The 15046-nt window shown below is 51.1% G+C and overlaps 1 protein-coding gene across 14 annotated transcripts in view; it reads right to left on the minus strand.

Annotated features, from left to right (window-relative positions):
* Positions 1–3026: 3026 nt before the first annotated feature.
* The window catches only part of Fgfr1 (fibroblast growth factor receptor 1), a 51569-nt gene continuing 39549 nt past the window's right edge, over positions 3027–15046 (minus strand). For 10 of the 14 annotated variants that reach the window (XM_087217302.1, XM_087217298.1, XM_087217308.1 and 7 more), the window contains 13 exons: positions 13750–13873; positions 12512–12702; positions 10561–10705; positions 8298–8501; positions 7411–7555; positions 7071–7192; positions 6562–6672; positions 5940–6130; positions 5063–5185; positions 4801–4871; positions 4397–4534; positions 4177–4282; positions 3027–4088 (listed from right to left, as the gene is read on the minus strand). In XM_087217302.1, the coding sequence (XP_087073428.1) occupies positions 3912–4088; positions 4177–4282; positions 4397–4534; positions 4801–4871; positions 5063–5185; positions 5940–6130; positions 6562–6672; positions 7071–7192; positions 7411–7555; positions 8298–8501; positions 10561–10705; positions 12512–12702; positions 13750–13873 (1848 nt within the window). In that variant the 3' untranslated portion in view covers positions 3027–3911. Of the gene's footprint in view, positions 4089–4176; positions 4283–4396; positions 4535–4800; positions 4872–5062; positions 5186–5939; positions 6131–6561; positions 6673–7070; positions 7193–7410; positions 7557–8297; positions 8502–10560; positions 10706–12511; positions 12703–13749; positions 13874–15046 lie in introns of all 14 variants that reach the window. The other 4 variants (XM_087217304.1, XM_004855339.4, XM_087217309.1 and 1 more) reach the window with 1 other exon arrangement.

Here is a 15046-nt window from a genome sequence, read left to right on the forward strand (position 1 = left end):
TTGCAGACAAGCCCCAACCCACCCCACAAAGAACTGCCCTTCTAGGAGGATGAAGCCCTACTATGCACAGCATTTCATGGATCTGCCATTGGCCAAACTGGGTGATTCATGGTAAAATGTTTTTAAATGATGGGTGTTGTTAGTCCACATTTTAGCTGTTACAATGTGAGGAAGGGCATGGCTAATTTGTCCACTCCTGTCTCAGCTGAAAGATCTACATGTGCTGTTGAACTGTCCTACAGTTCCTTTTGGCCTTCCCTATGAGCAGAAGGGTTAGGCCAAAGGGCCCTGGGTCACTTTTGTCTCCAGTTGGCCTTCACCTGTTTTTGCCATCTATGAATGCTGAGACACCCCTCTTCCCATTCTCATGACAGTAGAACTACCCTAGAAGTCATGGAAGTTTCTTTGTTTTCATCACTTTGGGTGCTTGGCTGTTGGGTTCCAAGATTGTTAGCTTTAGCCCCCAGCTGGTGGTGCTTTGGTAGATGGCTAGTAATCAACTCTGAGAGGAGAAATAGCTCTGACTGACCCCAGGGATGTTAAGTCCCACTGTGACTGATTTCTGGCTACACCATGGGGGCACTGACCAGCGCAGTGACCCTTGTGAGCCAGCTCCAGCTTCCACTGGCCCCAGTGCTTCTGGAGTAGACAGCTGAAGCTCTAGGTGGCAGCATGATCATGACACCACATTTGTGTGCAGACATGCATCTGGAAGGCAGAAGTATAAAGATGGTTCTGAATTACTGTTAAGTGCCAACCTAGAGGGAATTCGCATCAGATGGAGTTTAATGTCTGGGTCCTTGCTGGTCTTACCCTTCCTGGCTCCCATTGGTTGAGGGAATAGAGGCCAAGCTGCTCTGCTCAAAGCCTTTTCCTTCTCCCTGCTCTTTCCCTGCAGATGCCTTGGCTCTACCAGCTGCTAATAACCTTCCTGGCTCTGATTTGAGGCGTCCTCCAAAAGACGGCAGTGATGTTACACTTGGCCTATCTCTCAAAGAATTCTGCTGGTGTATGAGGGAGACAGACACAGAGACAGAGAAAGGCACTTAACATTTATGCCCCTACTTGTGCCATATCGTTCTTTTGGTGGAGGACCAGGTCTCCTTATGTAGCTCAAGGTGGCAAACTTCCAACAGTCCTCCTGCCTCAGCTTCCCAAGTGCTGGAATTATAGGTGTATGGCCCCATGCCCAGTGCCTTGTCTAGTTCTGTACTTTAATCATTAAAAGTCACATTGGTAAGGGCTGGGAATGTAGCTTAGTGGTAGAGCACTTGCTTAACATGTGAGACCCTGGTTTAATCCCCAGGACCAGAAAAAGAAAAAAAGTAATATCCAGTCAGTCAGTGCTCTATAATGCTAAACCTGAGCTAAATAAAGATTTCTCCTCACCTCTACTACATACTTACAGGTAAGGTCAGAATTAGTTCAAAGCAGCTTGAATTTTAATACTGATGGTGCTGTTAGCTCACTGGCTCCACCTAGTGGTTACTGATATAGTAACTTAATTACCATTAAGATAGATTTCTTGCTGCAGCTCATGTTCAATCTTACTTACCTGAGATCAATATATTACATTAGCAGTGCTAAGGGACTGATGATCTCCAGGCCTTGGCAATTAAGAAAGGCAGTATTGATTAATGTTGTGGTGATCCCAGGACCTAATCTTTTAACCCTGAGGAAGCCAGACAGGTTCAGTGTTCTGACAGCGAAATGTCTTCATTAGGTAAACTAGATTCCTTTTCCCAAGAGACCCTTTCTGGTCATCTAAGTAAAATAGCCATTTCATTTTCTCTCAGGTCAATTTCACTATCTTTTATTTGACAGCCAGCTCAGTATCTGGGGACTTTGTGGGTGATTTTAGTATTAACAGCAAGGACATTGCTGTTATAATAATGGTGCCTTATATTTCTCTAGTACCTCTCTCAAAGTCATATGAAGTCCTTTATAGACCTTCCAACTATTCACACAGCATCATAGTAAAGCAGGGCCCAGGCAAAAATTATCATCACTATTTTACAAGGAAAGACACTAACATGTGGTCTCAAAGCAAACGCTTTTGAGATGAATTCATTTCCTAGCTCTCTTCACCAAATTGTACCTTCTTTAAACATAAACAAATAGTAATATTTGACAGTTGCATAGAGAAACAAAAGCAGGAGAGAATTTTACAATAATAACACTGCAGCTGTCAAAAAATATGCAACTTAGGAAAATGTAAAGCAGCAATCTCACTTTTTTACATAATGAAAGCATGTTGAGCTGTTTGGATCCAGTGGAGAGGAAGCTTTAAGGTCAGGGGCTGACTAGATAGAAAAATAAGGTGCCAAGGAGCCAGAAATCTACTTGGTGAGGACTGTGACAACCAGCAGGTGGCAGAAGTTTCCAAGCAGTGAAAAAAACAAAAGTACTGAGCCACGGGGTGGAGTTTGTACAGGAAGAGCTATAGGAAGCCAAGATTTGTGACAAACCCAACAAATGCAGTCTGGTCATACAGAGACAGCAAGAATGGTTTGAGGGTATCAGGATAACAAATTAGGTTGGGGAAAGGTGAAGCAGGGGAGCTAAATGCAGAACTAGCCGTAGGTGACAAGTTTTCTGTCACTTGCCACAGGCCAGAACTCACCCACGTGGAGGGTAGACGCCCAATCTAGGGCTGAGTGCCCGCAGACCCTCTCCTCTCCCTCACTTTAGTTCTCCTGCTCGGCTATCACAAAAGCCCTCCCTGTCTAACACTGTTGCCTCAGTGTCCTCTGAGGAAACAGTCTGCTGGGCCTTGGGGCTCTGCCCAGCGCTGTGGGGTGCAGATAGGTTACTGCTCATGATTCGGATGTCGTCTTTTCCTGTTTTTCCTAAAGCCTCAGAGAGGTAGGAGGTTTGTCGTGGAGGTCAGGGCAGGTGACCTAGGAGGAGATGACAAAGGAACTTCGGAGTTTGTGCGGTGCCTACTGGATAGACGGCCTCCTGGGCCTCAGTCTCCCTCCTTTCCAGGGGACATCTGCTCCCTTTTCACACAGCCCAGATAAAAATGAAGCAGCAGCAGTTTTTATTGAGGGACCTAAACTGAAAATGGGTTTAGAACATAATTTAAAAAAATAAAACAGCAAACGTAGCAAAAAATATATGACCTTTTAAAAAACATTTTCCTTTTTTTTTCTTTTTTCTTTGTTTTTAATATATAGCAACTGATGCCTCCAAGCCACCAGGAGCATCTTACCCAATGGGTAAATCTCTGGTAATGACCCTTTTAAAAAGACATGTAAATATATACTCAGATTTATACACTTTGTGTTTTCTTCATAACTATGTACAAAGCCCCCAGTTCAGGGCTGGGCCCCAGGGCCACATCCCTGCTCCCAGTCTTTGCCTCACCATCCTCTGGTACCAGGTATTTGGTCAGCAAAGCAAATTAGTATTGGAATTAAGAAGCCACTGGCATCATCCATCTGGAGCAGAGTTCACCTTCAACTGAGGCCTGAAGCAGTGACCTTCTACTCTAGTAGCCCTGAGGACAAGGTACCTGCCACCAGAATGCAAGGGGCTAACAGCTAAGGTGAAACACAGAACCAGTACCAGGAATCTCAGAAGCTCTCGCCCATGTGCCTGCTCGTCTCCCCACCTCACCCCCCAGGAAGTGCCGGGGGCAGGGAGGGGTCTTGGTCCAACACTCAGGAGGGAAGGAAGTGGCCAGCAGCCAGTGCCCATTCTTGGCTCCTCTCTCTCACAAGCTGGTAGAGGAAGAGGAGGAAGAGGGGAGCTCAGCGGCAGGAAGACGGGCCACACAGGAAGGGCTCGACAGGCGGCTGGCTCCTGCCAGCAGGAAGGGGCATGGGAAAGGCAGTGAGTCCAGCGGAGAGCTGTGGATGAGGGGTACGGTTGATGGCAGAGTCTGGGCAGGGACAGGTGGGTGGTGGTCAGCGTCTTTTGAGTCCACCATTGGCAAGCTGGGTTGGGTGTCGGGGCAGACAGGGTTCCTCAGGCAATGGCTCATGAGAGAAGACAGAATCTTCCCCTGAGGAGCAGGTAGAGCTTCGGGTGTCAGGAAAGCTGGGAGAGTACTGGTCCAGGGGCATCGACAAGTCCAGATACTCCTGTGAAAGGTGAGTGGAGAGACTGTCAGGCCATGTTCGACAAGATGCCCCCATGTATGATGCCGAGGTTCAGCTTGGGCATCCTTACCTGGTTGGAGGTCAAGGCCACAATGCGGTCCAGGTCTTCCACCAGTTGCTTGAAGGTAGGTCTCTGAGAGGGCACTGCATGCCAGCAGTCCCGCATCATCATATACCTGTGCACAGAGCAGAGTGGTGAGGATGGCCTGGGAAGGGCCATTTCCTCTGGATGCACAGCCCTCTCCTCCCCAGGGCCCAGCTTGAGGCCTCAGATGTATTCCCAGGCTTACAGCTCATTGGTGCAGTTACTGGGCTTGTCCATACGATGACCCTCTTTCAGCAGCTTGAAAAGCTCCTCCACAGGCACCCCAGGATATGGGGAGCCACCCAGTGTGAAGATTTCCCACAGGAGGACCCCAAAAGACCACCTGCAGGTAAATACAGAGCATTGCATCTCAGGGTGCAGAGCCTGGCCGTCCTTGGGACCATCTCCCCTGCCCCAGCTCAGCTCTCCACTCCAAGGGGAGCAGCAAGCAGGGAGGACTGTCTTCTCAACATGTGCGAACACAGCAACTGCGCACACCAATTCTTCTCTCCGAGACGGAACGAGACGCTTAACAATCCCAGGGGGTGAAGACCCCAACTGAAGTCCTGTCTCCCACTTATTCCTGGCAACTACTTATTTCAGACTCACACATCACTCTGGTGGGTATAGATCCGGTCAAACAGTGCCTCGGGTGCCATCCACTTCACAGGCAGCCGGCCCTGTAAACAGCATGGGGAGATTGGGGACGGCCCTGGGCAGTGAGGGGACACCTGTGGGGTGTTACATACATCTTCAGCCCATCCTCCCACACTGGAGAACAACACAGCTGGGCTACAGTAGAGGCATCTACACGGGCGAGGGCCTGATGGAGGGGCTCCAGGGCAAGGGACACACCCAGGGTGACACTTACATTTGTTGTCTTCTTATAGTAGTCTATGTGATGAATGTCTCGAGCCAGGCCAAAGTCCGCAATCTTCATCACATTGTCCTCTGTCACCAGGACATTCCTGGCGGCCAGGTCTCGGTGGATGCACTGCAAGGGGCGGGGGGGGGGGAGCGGGGGGGAGCAGGTGAGGGGTGATGGCCCTGGACCGTGCACCGCTGCTCAGCTGCTCAGCTGACTCCCCTCCATTCCACCACTCATTCTGTGCATGGCAGAGTCACTGACCTCCCAAGAGCCTGCCACACCACTGGACCATCCCAACATTCTCTATCCCTCTACTCCAAACGTTGGCAGTTCCGGCCTTCTCGATCCTTTTAGCAAAGCCTCTTTACAGGCCACTTTTTTTCTGGTCCCCCAGCTCTAAGCTTTTGTATTTTCACAAAGGTGGACACATTAGGCATATGTTCAGTCTGCCTGGGCACCAGCTGCAAACCTGGTCCCCTAGGCACAGCACATCTGCACTGAGTCAGGGCTCAAACCAAGCCACCATTAATAGAGCATCAAGAACTCTACTTAACACTTGCACAGATGTGATTCTGTCTTATCCCTATAACAATTCTGCAACATAGGTATAATTATTCTTACTTTGTATTTGAAGAAATAAATAGTTCCCTGAGGTTAGGCAAAGTGGTAGAGCACAGATCTGAACAGAATCCAGTATGATCCCAAGGCCACTGTCAATAGGCTACACCAGGTCTGTCTGAGGTCCTCAAGAACGTAAGACAGCACGTGGGGCCGGTGCTCAATACATCTACAACTCTACCGGGGGATGGAAAGACACGAACTGGGGCAGGAGGGCTTGGTCCCACTCTGACTTCACACTGGGGAAACTCAAGCTCCACACCTTCTTGGAGGCAAGATATTCCATGCCCCGGGCCACCTGGTAGGCGCAGGACACCAGGTCCTTGGAGGAGAGCTGCTCCTCGGGGTTGTGGCTGGGGTTGTAACAGTATTCCAGCCCTGGGGGCCGCCGGGCCTGCAGGTACTCCCGCAGGTTGCCCTTGGAGGCATACTCCACGATGACATACAAAGGACCTGCGGGCATAGGGAGGAAGCAGTAAGCAGGTATGGATTCACCTGGAGAAGTCTACTCCCAGTGACACCCCACTTGCATGTGCCCTGGTCATATCCTTTCTTCCTCTACCTCTGGACAGGAGCCCGAAGTCTTTCTACCACCACAGAAATTCTTTCCTGCATAGTCCAAGAAGTTCCCAAACAAAATTGGAAGTGAGAGCCCTGATGTAAGTCACTATCACTTTCCTGTTCATGTCTCCAAACTACATACGAATCTCATTGTCTGTATTCTTACATGAGCACTAATGGGACACTAGCCCAGACCCAAGAAGCACTCTGACCATGTTAAACCGGCCCCTCTTCTCAATCCCTTCCCTAGGGCTGCTGAGAGTCCTGGTCAAATACTCAGGCCCAGACCCGCCAAGGAGGGGAACTGCCCAGCTGGTGCCTACCGTCTTGTGTACAGGCCCCCAGCAGGTTGATGATGTTTTTGTGCTTTCCAATCATCTTCATCATCTCCATTTCAGAGATTAGGTCCGACAGGTCCTTCTCTGTTGCATCAGCTTTGTGTGCAAACCAAAATGGGGTGAACTCGGTTACTTTGGGAGGAAGGAGTGACAGGACAGCTACGACGTGGGGAGGATGGATGCTTGAGGCCTTTCTCCACCTGGCACTCTCCTCCCCTCCACTGGGAGCCCCGGGCTGCATGTGTGGTAGTGAGTGTGGCTGCTAGTCATGGCATCTAGAGGGAACACCTGAGCACAGCCCAGTGACACCAAGGGACAAGGTGAGACTGCAGGGATCCTAGGTGCGCAATGGCCCCTCCATTCCCAGATAATCCCGCACAGGCAGCGCAGCAGATGTGGGCGATGCAAGCAGAAGAGAAAGTGTTCACCTTGACTGGGGCCCCTGATGGCCAGAAAGGGAAGGGCTGCTGTGCAAGGACAGGGATATCACTTACACTTCAACATCTTCACAGCCACTTTGGTCACACGGTTGGGTTTGTCCTTGTCCAGCCCAATGGCCTCTGCCAACACCACCTGCCCAAAGCAGCCCTCTCCCAGGGGTTTGCCTAAGACCAGTCTTTTGGGGAAACGGAGAATGGTGTAAGTTGGAGCTGGTAACGGTCACACCTTCACAAGACCCCATCACCACCTCTCTGTGTTTTACCCAACTGAGAATGGAAAGTGGGCAGAGTATTTCTGGAGGGACCTCATAGACAGCAGAAAGGCAAAATACACACAACCGCCAGCATTAGAAGAGCCACCCAGGGTATCCTCAGCTGGGTGTCCATGTGGTACCTGTCCCGGGGTAGCTCCCACCGGGGGTCTTCGGGAAGTTCATATTCAGAGACCCCAGCTAGCATGGGGGTCCCACTGGAGGAGAGACGGGAAGGCCGGACCAGAAGAACCCCAGAGTTCATGGAGGCGCTGGAGTCAGCTGATACCTGCAGGGAAGAGTGGGGTCACTTTTCTAGCAAGGCACGTGCTGGGGGTAGGGGCAGCGGACTGCAAGTCCCTGAGGGGCTTTTTGCCACCACAGAGGTGTATCTGACATTCCTTCTCCAGGCAGAGTGGTTGGTGGCAGTCAGAAGAACCAAATTCTGGCTCTGATTTCCACTACCAACTAGCCTTTCTGGGCTTCATACCTCTTCCTGCTTGAAACGTTATAGCTTATCGAATTAACAACCCTATTCCTTCCTCAGTTCTTTGTGAAAACCCTGCCTTAGATTATGGATTCCTGGCCCCAGGAATTATGGATTCCAGTCAGCACTGTGCTAAGTGAAGTTTGCTCATTCACACATCCTCACTTTCTCTTGAGGAGGGAGAGAGCATACGGGGACTGATTCTCTTCTGCTTTTCTACCCTGCACGTCAACACCTCTGCCTGGCCCCAGGAACAGTCCAAACGCAGGACAACAGCTGCACATTCAGTCCTGCCAGGACTTTCTCCCAACCCACTGTGCCAAGTGAGCAGGTCCTTGTAGTTAGGGCAGCAATTCATGGGTTAGACCAGCAGGAGCCCTCCTAGTGTAGGGTGTTCCCCTGCGCCTGGCCCAGAAGTCTGAAAGCAAAGCCCAGAGCAGATTAGGGACAGTGCAGGGTGCAGGGTGTGAGAGGACTCTAGGGAAGTCCTCAGAGGCCCAGGGGAGAAGGTGGCAGCAAGTGTGCAAATCCCCCATCTACTTTCTGTTACCTGTCTGCGCAGGGGGATGCTCTTGGCCAGCTTGTGCACGGCCATCTGGCTGTGGAAGTCACTCTTCTTGGTGCCACTCTTCATCTTGTAGGTGATGACAGCGCCCACCATGCAGGAGATGAGGAAGGCACCTGTGCAGTAGATGATGATCTCCAGGTAGAGGGGTGAGGTCATCACTGCAGGTCTCTCTTCCAGGGCTGGGTCAGTGTGAACAGGGTGTTAGCAGGCTCTGGGGACTGTATGCTCGAGGGCCCCCACTCTGTGAGAAACACCACTCATTTCCTTTCCTCTGGGGGCTTTGAGGGAGGAGAAGACCCAGGCCAGGGCCTAGTGAGGACCAGATTCTGGCACAGAGGTGAGATGTCCTGTGACCTTGGAGGCTTCCTTACATGACTTGAAGTCCATAGAAGGATGGACTCCAGTGGTGACAAACCTATGGCACGTGTACCACCGTGGGCTGTTTTTTATCACTGAAAGATCTAAAAGGTTTGTCTGGACTAGACTATCTTGCTATGCAGGTTTCACCCTCATTCTGCAGCCCCTTGTGGGGACAGTACCAAGTCCCCTGCAAGTCCCCTTTGTAAAGATACCTTTCTCAGCCTCATGGAAGCAGGGCCCCTTTCTTACCACCGTGGCACACACTTATTGCATGGGGACAGATGGACTATTTCTGAGGAGGCACCGCCTAGCATATAATATACTCAGGATGACAGAGGGAGGGAGGGAGGGAACCAGCTTGTGTCCTGATTAAACATCCCACCTCAGGCCTGTGTTGCCTGTCAGGTCAGACATGTAAATATTTACATCTGGACAAACCACAGGCAAAAGTGATTTAATTTCCAAAGGTTTTCCATTCTTAAGAATTCCACAGGCCCTAAAGGACTCTTAAAATTTAAGAAAATTCGAAGTGTGTGTGAGGGGCATTATTTTATTCTTCTCCAACCTTCCACACAGAATTCACACCCAGCCCCACAGAAGCCCTCTCATTGAGTCCCCTTGCCCATCAAGGGGAGAAGTATGGTGCCAGCCTCACAGACGCTCTGGGCCCCATTGTGTGGCTGGCCCTCCCCTTTAAACACAGCTCTAACCACAGGGGAGGTGGCACCTGGGGCCCTCCCAGAGGGCCACAAGGCTCAACAAGGAGACAGCACAGCTGAAGATGGGAAAAGTGTTCCATTTTTTTCCTTTCTCCGATATTAAGAAATAAAGACAACTCATTGGGTGTATAGACAGGACAAAGACAGGGACAACAAAAACAGAATGCTTCTCTGCCACAAAAAGGGTGCTAAGAGACTGCTGGGCAAGCAGAGTAGAGGGGTTGAGAGGAGAAAGAGGGCAGTGTCTGCAGCCACAGGAGAGAGCAGCACCCAGACAACATGCAGGACACTAAGAGAGCCACAACCAGCGCCAGCCCTGCAGTCACAGCCCGCCACCCTTCGCAGGCTGTGGCTCCTTCCTTCTGGGCCCAGCACAGACACCTCCTTTCTTTCTTTCTTTTTTTTTTTTGGTGCCGGGGATTGAACTCAGGTCCATGTGGTTGCAAAGCAGGCGGCAGAACCACTGAGCTAAATCCCCAGCCCAACACCTCCTTTCTTGGGGCAAGAGATATGCAGTAGCCAAAAAGACAAATGGGTACCCTCAAGCCTCCTGTGTTGCCTGGGACAGGCCTTCTCACAGCAGCTGAGTTCACTGCCTAGGTGGTGACAGAGGACTGCAGCAGCCAGCCCTTAGGCCAAGTGCCTTTGTTCAAGGGGAGCAGGAGTGGGGTCCCTTCTGTGGCTCTTGGCACCAGCCAAAAGGGGTCAGGTAAGGGCTGGGGATTTAGCTCAGTGGTTCCACCGCCTGCCTCGCAAAAGCGCAAGGTCCTGAGTTCGATCCCCAGTACCAAAACAGATCAGGTAGTTCAGACCCTTGGTGCCAAGTGGGTGTGATGGCTGCTGGACCCAAGGACAGAAGGAGCCTGCCCTGGAGGACAGCCCAGCTGCAAGGTAAATCCAGACCCAGGGCATGCATTCCACTGGCCAAGGGAGAGCCTGAAACAGGTCATGTGGGAGGCCTCTGAGCTCCTGCAAAACCAGGAACCTCTGAGTGAGCTGAGAGGACTCAGCCTCAGGTTGGACAGAAAAGGGCACATGGCAGGCGAGAGCCACCCCTCCATGTACCTTTCCGGCTGCGGGTCTCCCCCAGCCCTGTAATGCATGCTCCCCCCGTGCCCATGGCAAGGCAGGACATCGAGAGGAGATGTACAGTGTGTACCTTCCAGAACGGTCAACCATGCAGAGTGATGGGAGAGTCCGATAGAGTTACCCGCCAAGCACGTATACTCCCCCGCGTCCTCAAAGGAGACATTCCTTAAGTGAAGCACTTCCATCTCCTTGTCGGTGGTATTAACTCCGGCAGTCTAGAAGAGACAACGGGAGCAAAATGGACAAGCACAGGACATGAGACCTCGAAAGGACCCAGAGAAAGGGGTGGAGTGAGAGAAGGGGACATGAGACCAGAGGAAGAAATTCTCCCCAGCATCTCCTTTGCAACAAGGAACAAACAAAACCACCAGGCAGCGAGACCTGTTAGAGGAAGACAGTGAGGCCCCAGGGAAGCTCCGGCGGACCTGAGGAGACAGGCGGTTACAACCCTTCACCACGCTGCCATCCCTGTCCACCCAAGCATGCGCGGCGGGCGGCATGGAGAAATGAGGCCCAGCGACGGGGGCTGTTTGGTTTCCGAGGGCACACACAGGAGGAAGGGAGGGAGTGCAGTCTCTCTCTCAGGGCTGGCAGGTCCTGCTCTCCAAGGGAACACCCAGCCCCTCTTCTCACAACCACACAAACTTCAGTCTGAAGTCTCCCTAACATGGCCAGTGCGGCCCGGGCATCCAGACTCACACATAAACCAAGGGACACACAGAAGGCACGAGGGACCAGAAGACACCAACATGGAACCAAACCAAACCAGCCTCCCAGGCGAGGGATTTTTCCATGGCTTGGGCACTAGGAATGCAGGATTACAGGGGGACTGGCGCTGGTTTCCCCGCCAGCCCCAGCGGCGTGGGGCCTAAGTCAAGTTCCCAGCACAGGGCCCCATCCGTCTCCCCATTACCTTTCGCCTCAGGTCTGGTGACAGTGAGCCACGCAGACTGGTTAGCTTCACCAATATAATTGGAAACCTTACACACATACTCCCCGCTCTGCGCCTCTGTCACATTGAACAGGGTCAGCACCTCCGCATCCGAGCTATTAATCCCCGAATGCTGGAACAAACCAACGACACACCAGTCAGTTGGGCAGACACTGGGATGTAGCCACTTTCTGCTTCCATGTGACTCGAAGGTGGGCACAGGGAGGCAAGGCAAGGGAGACCCTGAGATGTGTAATCTTCCCTTCAGAGCCGACAAAACAAGTTGGCTTCCAAAGACCAAAACATTTGTTTGAAATAATGAAAAAGAGAGAAAGAGGAATCGCTGGCCCAAAGCAAATACTCCATTTGTATTCAACCCACTCTTCCAGCCTGGAAGGGACTGTGCATGAAGACTGAGGCCAAGGCCCAAGGCCACAGCCCTCTTTCCTGCACAAGCAGTTTTAGCACCAGTGGTGAAGAGAAGGAACAGCCAGTAAATCTTTGGGACAGCTAAGGCAGGGGAGAATGAGCTCTAACTCTGGGACAAAGAGGTAAACCACTTTCCCAGCTTCTAGTTACTTCCTGTTGCAAGATCCACTGGAGACTTAGCCAGTTACCTTCCCTGGATTAATGGAGCATTCAGGGACAATGAGAGTCTGGGAATGACAGGAAAAAGGAAGAAAATGCCATTATTCCTCTACTGCTTAGGATTTATATGTGGCATTTGCTTTCCCAACTACTTAAGCTGTGTCCTTGTCATTTACCCCATTTGGCAAAATGTCATCACTTAGAAAGCAAGCAGGGCCATGACAGGGTCACTTGCTTGCTGGGGATGGTTTGGTCCTGGACAATGAGTAAGGAGGAGTTCAAATCCCTGCCCTGAGGAGCTGATCCCAAATCCTAGCAGAGTCACTCTCAAAGTTCCTTAGAAAGCACTATGGTCCACTCCCCAGCCATCTGTTCCCAGCTCACCTCCACCTATCCCTGTCATTAGTCCCAATCCCGGCACTGTGCCCGGAGCCTGAGCCCCCAGAAGATACTGGTCTCTTTCCCAGCACACTGGCCCATTAAGACTGGGGATCAAGATTACCTTCAAGATCTGCACGTAAGGCAGGTTGTCCGGGCCAATCTTACTCCCGTTCACCTCGATGTGTTTCAGCCATTGAATGTGGGGCTGTGGGTCACTGTACACCTTACACATGAATTCCACGTTGCTGCCCAGGGCCACTGTCTTGTTGGCAGGCAATCCTGCCTGCAGGATGGGCCTGTGAGGGGACCGCTCTGTGGAAGGGAGAAAACAGGTTCATCAGACCTTGCTGTGAGCAGGTCCTAGCTGGGCCACTGATAGAGGGTGCTACCCCAAAAAGAAGAACACCTACATCACCACACTCTCCGATTTTCTAGTGATGGATAATGTTATTCCCATCACCTCTCCTGAGTGCCAGCTAACCTGTCCCAATTTCAGCCTCAAGCAACCAGGAACCTCCTCTCCACAGCAATGAATGCATCCACTTTACAGACATAGTCAGTCTCTCACCTACATGCAGAGCCTGTAGCTTAGTTACATCTCCAGACTTCTGCCTAAACTCCTTTTCACCTAAAACCAGTCACTTAAACTCCTGCTGGACTGAGTATGAGGGATGATGGTATGTCACCTAGGAGCCTGTCAGGAATACAGAATCATGGGCTAGGGATTTAGCTCAGTGGCACCTTGCCTGCTTCGAAAGCATAAGGTCCTGAATTCGATCCCTGGTACTGCAAAAAAAAAAAAAAAAAAAAAAAAAGGGGAATCACAGACTTCACTAACCTAGACCTCCTGGACTGGTCTCCTCAGATTCTACCATCAAAGCCAAGGCAGCACGCTGCCTGTGAGACTCCACACCTTATGCTCTCTGGAACATGCAAAGCAGAACCTGTAGAAGGGGCAGGTGTGGTGACAGCCCACATGCTTTCTGGAATGCCCTATGATGTGGACCTGGGCACGTGGCCTCTCTGAGCCTCCATGTGTGAGCTTTTGTGCAGGGACTGTATTTACAGAGCCTGACATATGGCTGGCTTTGGTTGAGCAACACTTTGGCCATCACCGCACCAGCCATCTTTCAGGAAAGACTACAACAGCACTTTCTGCTTCATGGTGACATACAGCTTTGAGACAGTATTTCTGCCTGGCCTTCTTCTACTTTACAGATTTAAAAAAAAAAAAGGCTCAAAATAAGAAGCAACCTGCTCTACGTAACAAACCTAGTGAGCGCCAAGTATTCTACTGACTCCATCCCTAGTGGCCCCTCCCTCTTCTCCCAGTGCACTCCTGCACCTTGGCCTTCTTACCCACGACATCGAGCTGGTAGGTGTGGTTAATGCTTCCGTACTCATTCTCCACTATGCAGGTGTAGTTACCCTTGTCAGAGGGCACCACAGAGTCCATGATAATGCTCCAGGTGGCATAACGGACCTGTGGGGATGAATGCCAAGGCTCCAGTGAGGGTCTGGAGCCCAGCTGCAGTGTTAGGCAGGTGAGGCCCAGGGCCTGCTCTAAGCACATTTATACTCAGGCAGGGGATTTAGCTCAGTGGTTCTGCTGCCTTCCTCGCAAGTGCAAGGTCCCAAGTTTGATCCCCAGTACAAAAAAAAAAAAATTATAAGCACATTTACACTTAGGAAGGGCCCATCCTGCTAGCTGACAGATGGTGTGAGGACTCTGGATGTCTTCACCCTGGTATTCGAGGCCAGCTGTGATCTGGAAGAACAGGCTGACTCTCCCAAACTCACCAGGAGCCTTTGGAGTCTGGACCTCTGCCTACTCCACTCCTGCGCCAGGATGGTTCTGCTGAGGCCAGCCCTGGCGGCCCCTTACATCTTGTTTCAAAATTGGTCTCTCCCTCTGGCCGAATCTCCGATGAGACCTATTCTTTCCCTCCCTCTGCATCTCTGCTGAACACTGACGGAAGTCTGCTTTGTATGATCGCTGCTCATTTGCTGCCTTAGTTTTATTTTTTTTGTGGTATTGGGATTGAACCCAGGGCCTCTATACTGAGCTACATCCCCAGCCCAACCCCCTTTTTTGAGACAGGGTCTAGCTAAGTCACTAAATCGCACAAGCTGGGCTCTGTCATGGTGAAGCTGGGGTAGTTACCCTCCCAGAGTGCAGAAATTAGATGTGAGCCACCACAGCTGGCTTATGACTTCTTACACTAGAAAGTCTCTGTGGGCAGGAAATTGTCTTGGCCCATCTGAAACACAGTAACTCACAGAGAGCAAGTGCTTGGTGAATTAATTTAAAACTTTTTCCTATTGGTTGGGAGTGGTGGTGCACACCTATAATCCCAGCTATTCAGAAGGCTGAGGCAGGAGGACCACATGTTCTAGGCCGCCCTTCAACAACTTAGTCAGACCTTGTTTTCAGAATTTATTTATTTTTTTGGTACCGGGGATCAAACTTGGGACCTTGCACTTTGCCTCACAAGCGCAAGGTCCTGAGTTTGTTTGTTTTGTTTTTTGGGGGCTACCAGAGATTGAACTAGGGACCTTACACTTGCGAGACAGATGGTGGAACCACTGAGCTAAATCCCAGGCCCAGGTCCTGAGTTTGATCACCAGTACCAATATTAATTAATTAAAAGGGGGG

The sequence above is a fragment of the Heterocephalus glaber genome, unplaced genomic scaffold (genome assembly GCF_053883595.1).
Source record: "Heterocephalus glaber isolate CG9 unplaced genomic scaffold, H.glaber_assembly_v1.0 deba00001461, whole genome shotgun sequence".
Taxonomy (NCBI): domain Eukaryota; kingdom Metazoa; phylum Chordata; class Mammalia; order Rodentia; family Bathyergidae; genus Heterocephalus; species Heterocephalus glaber.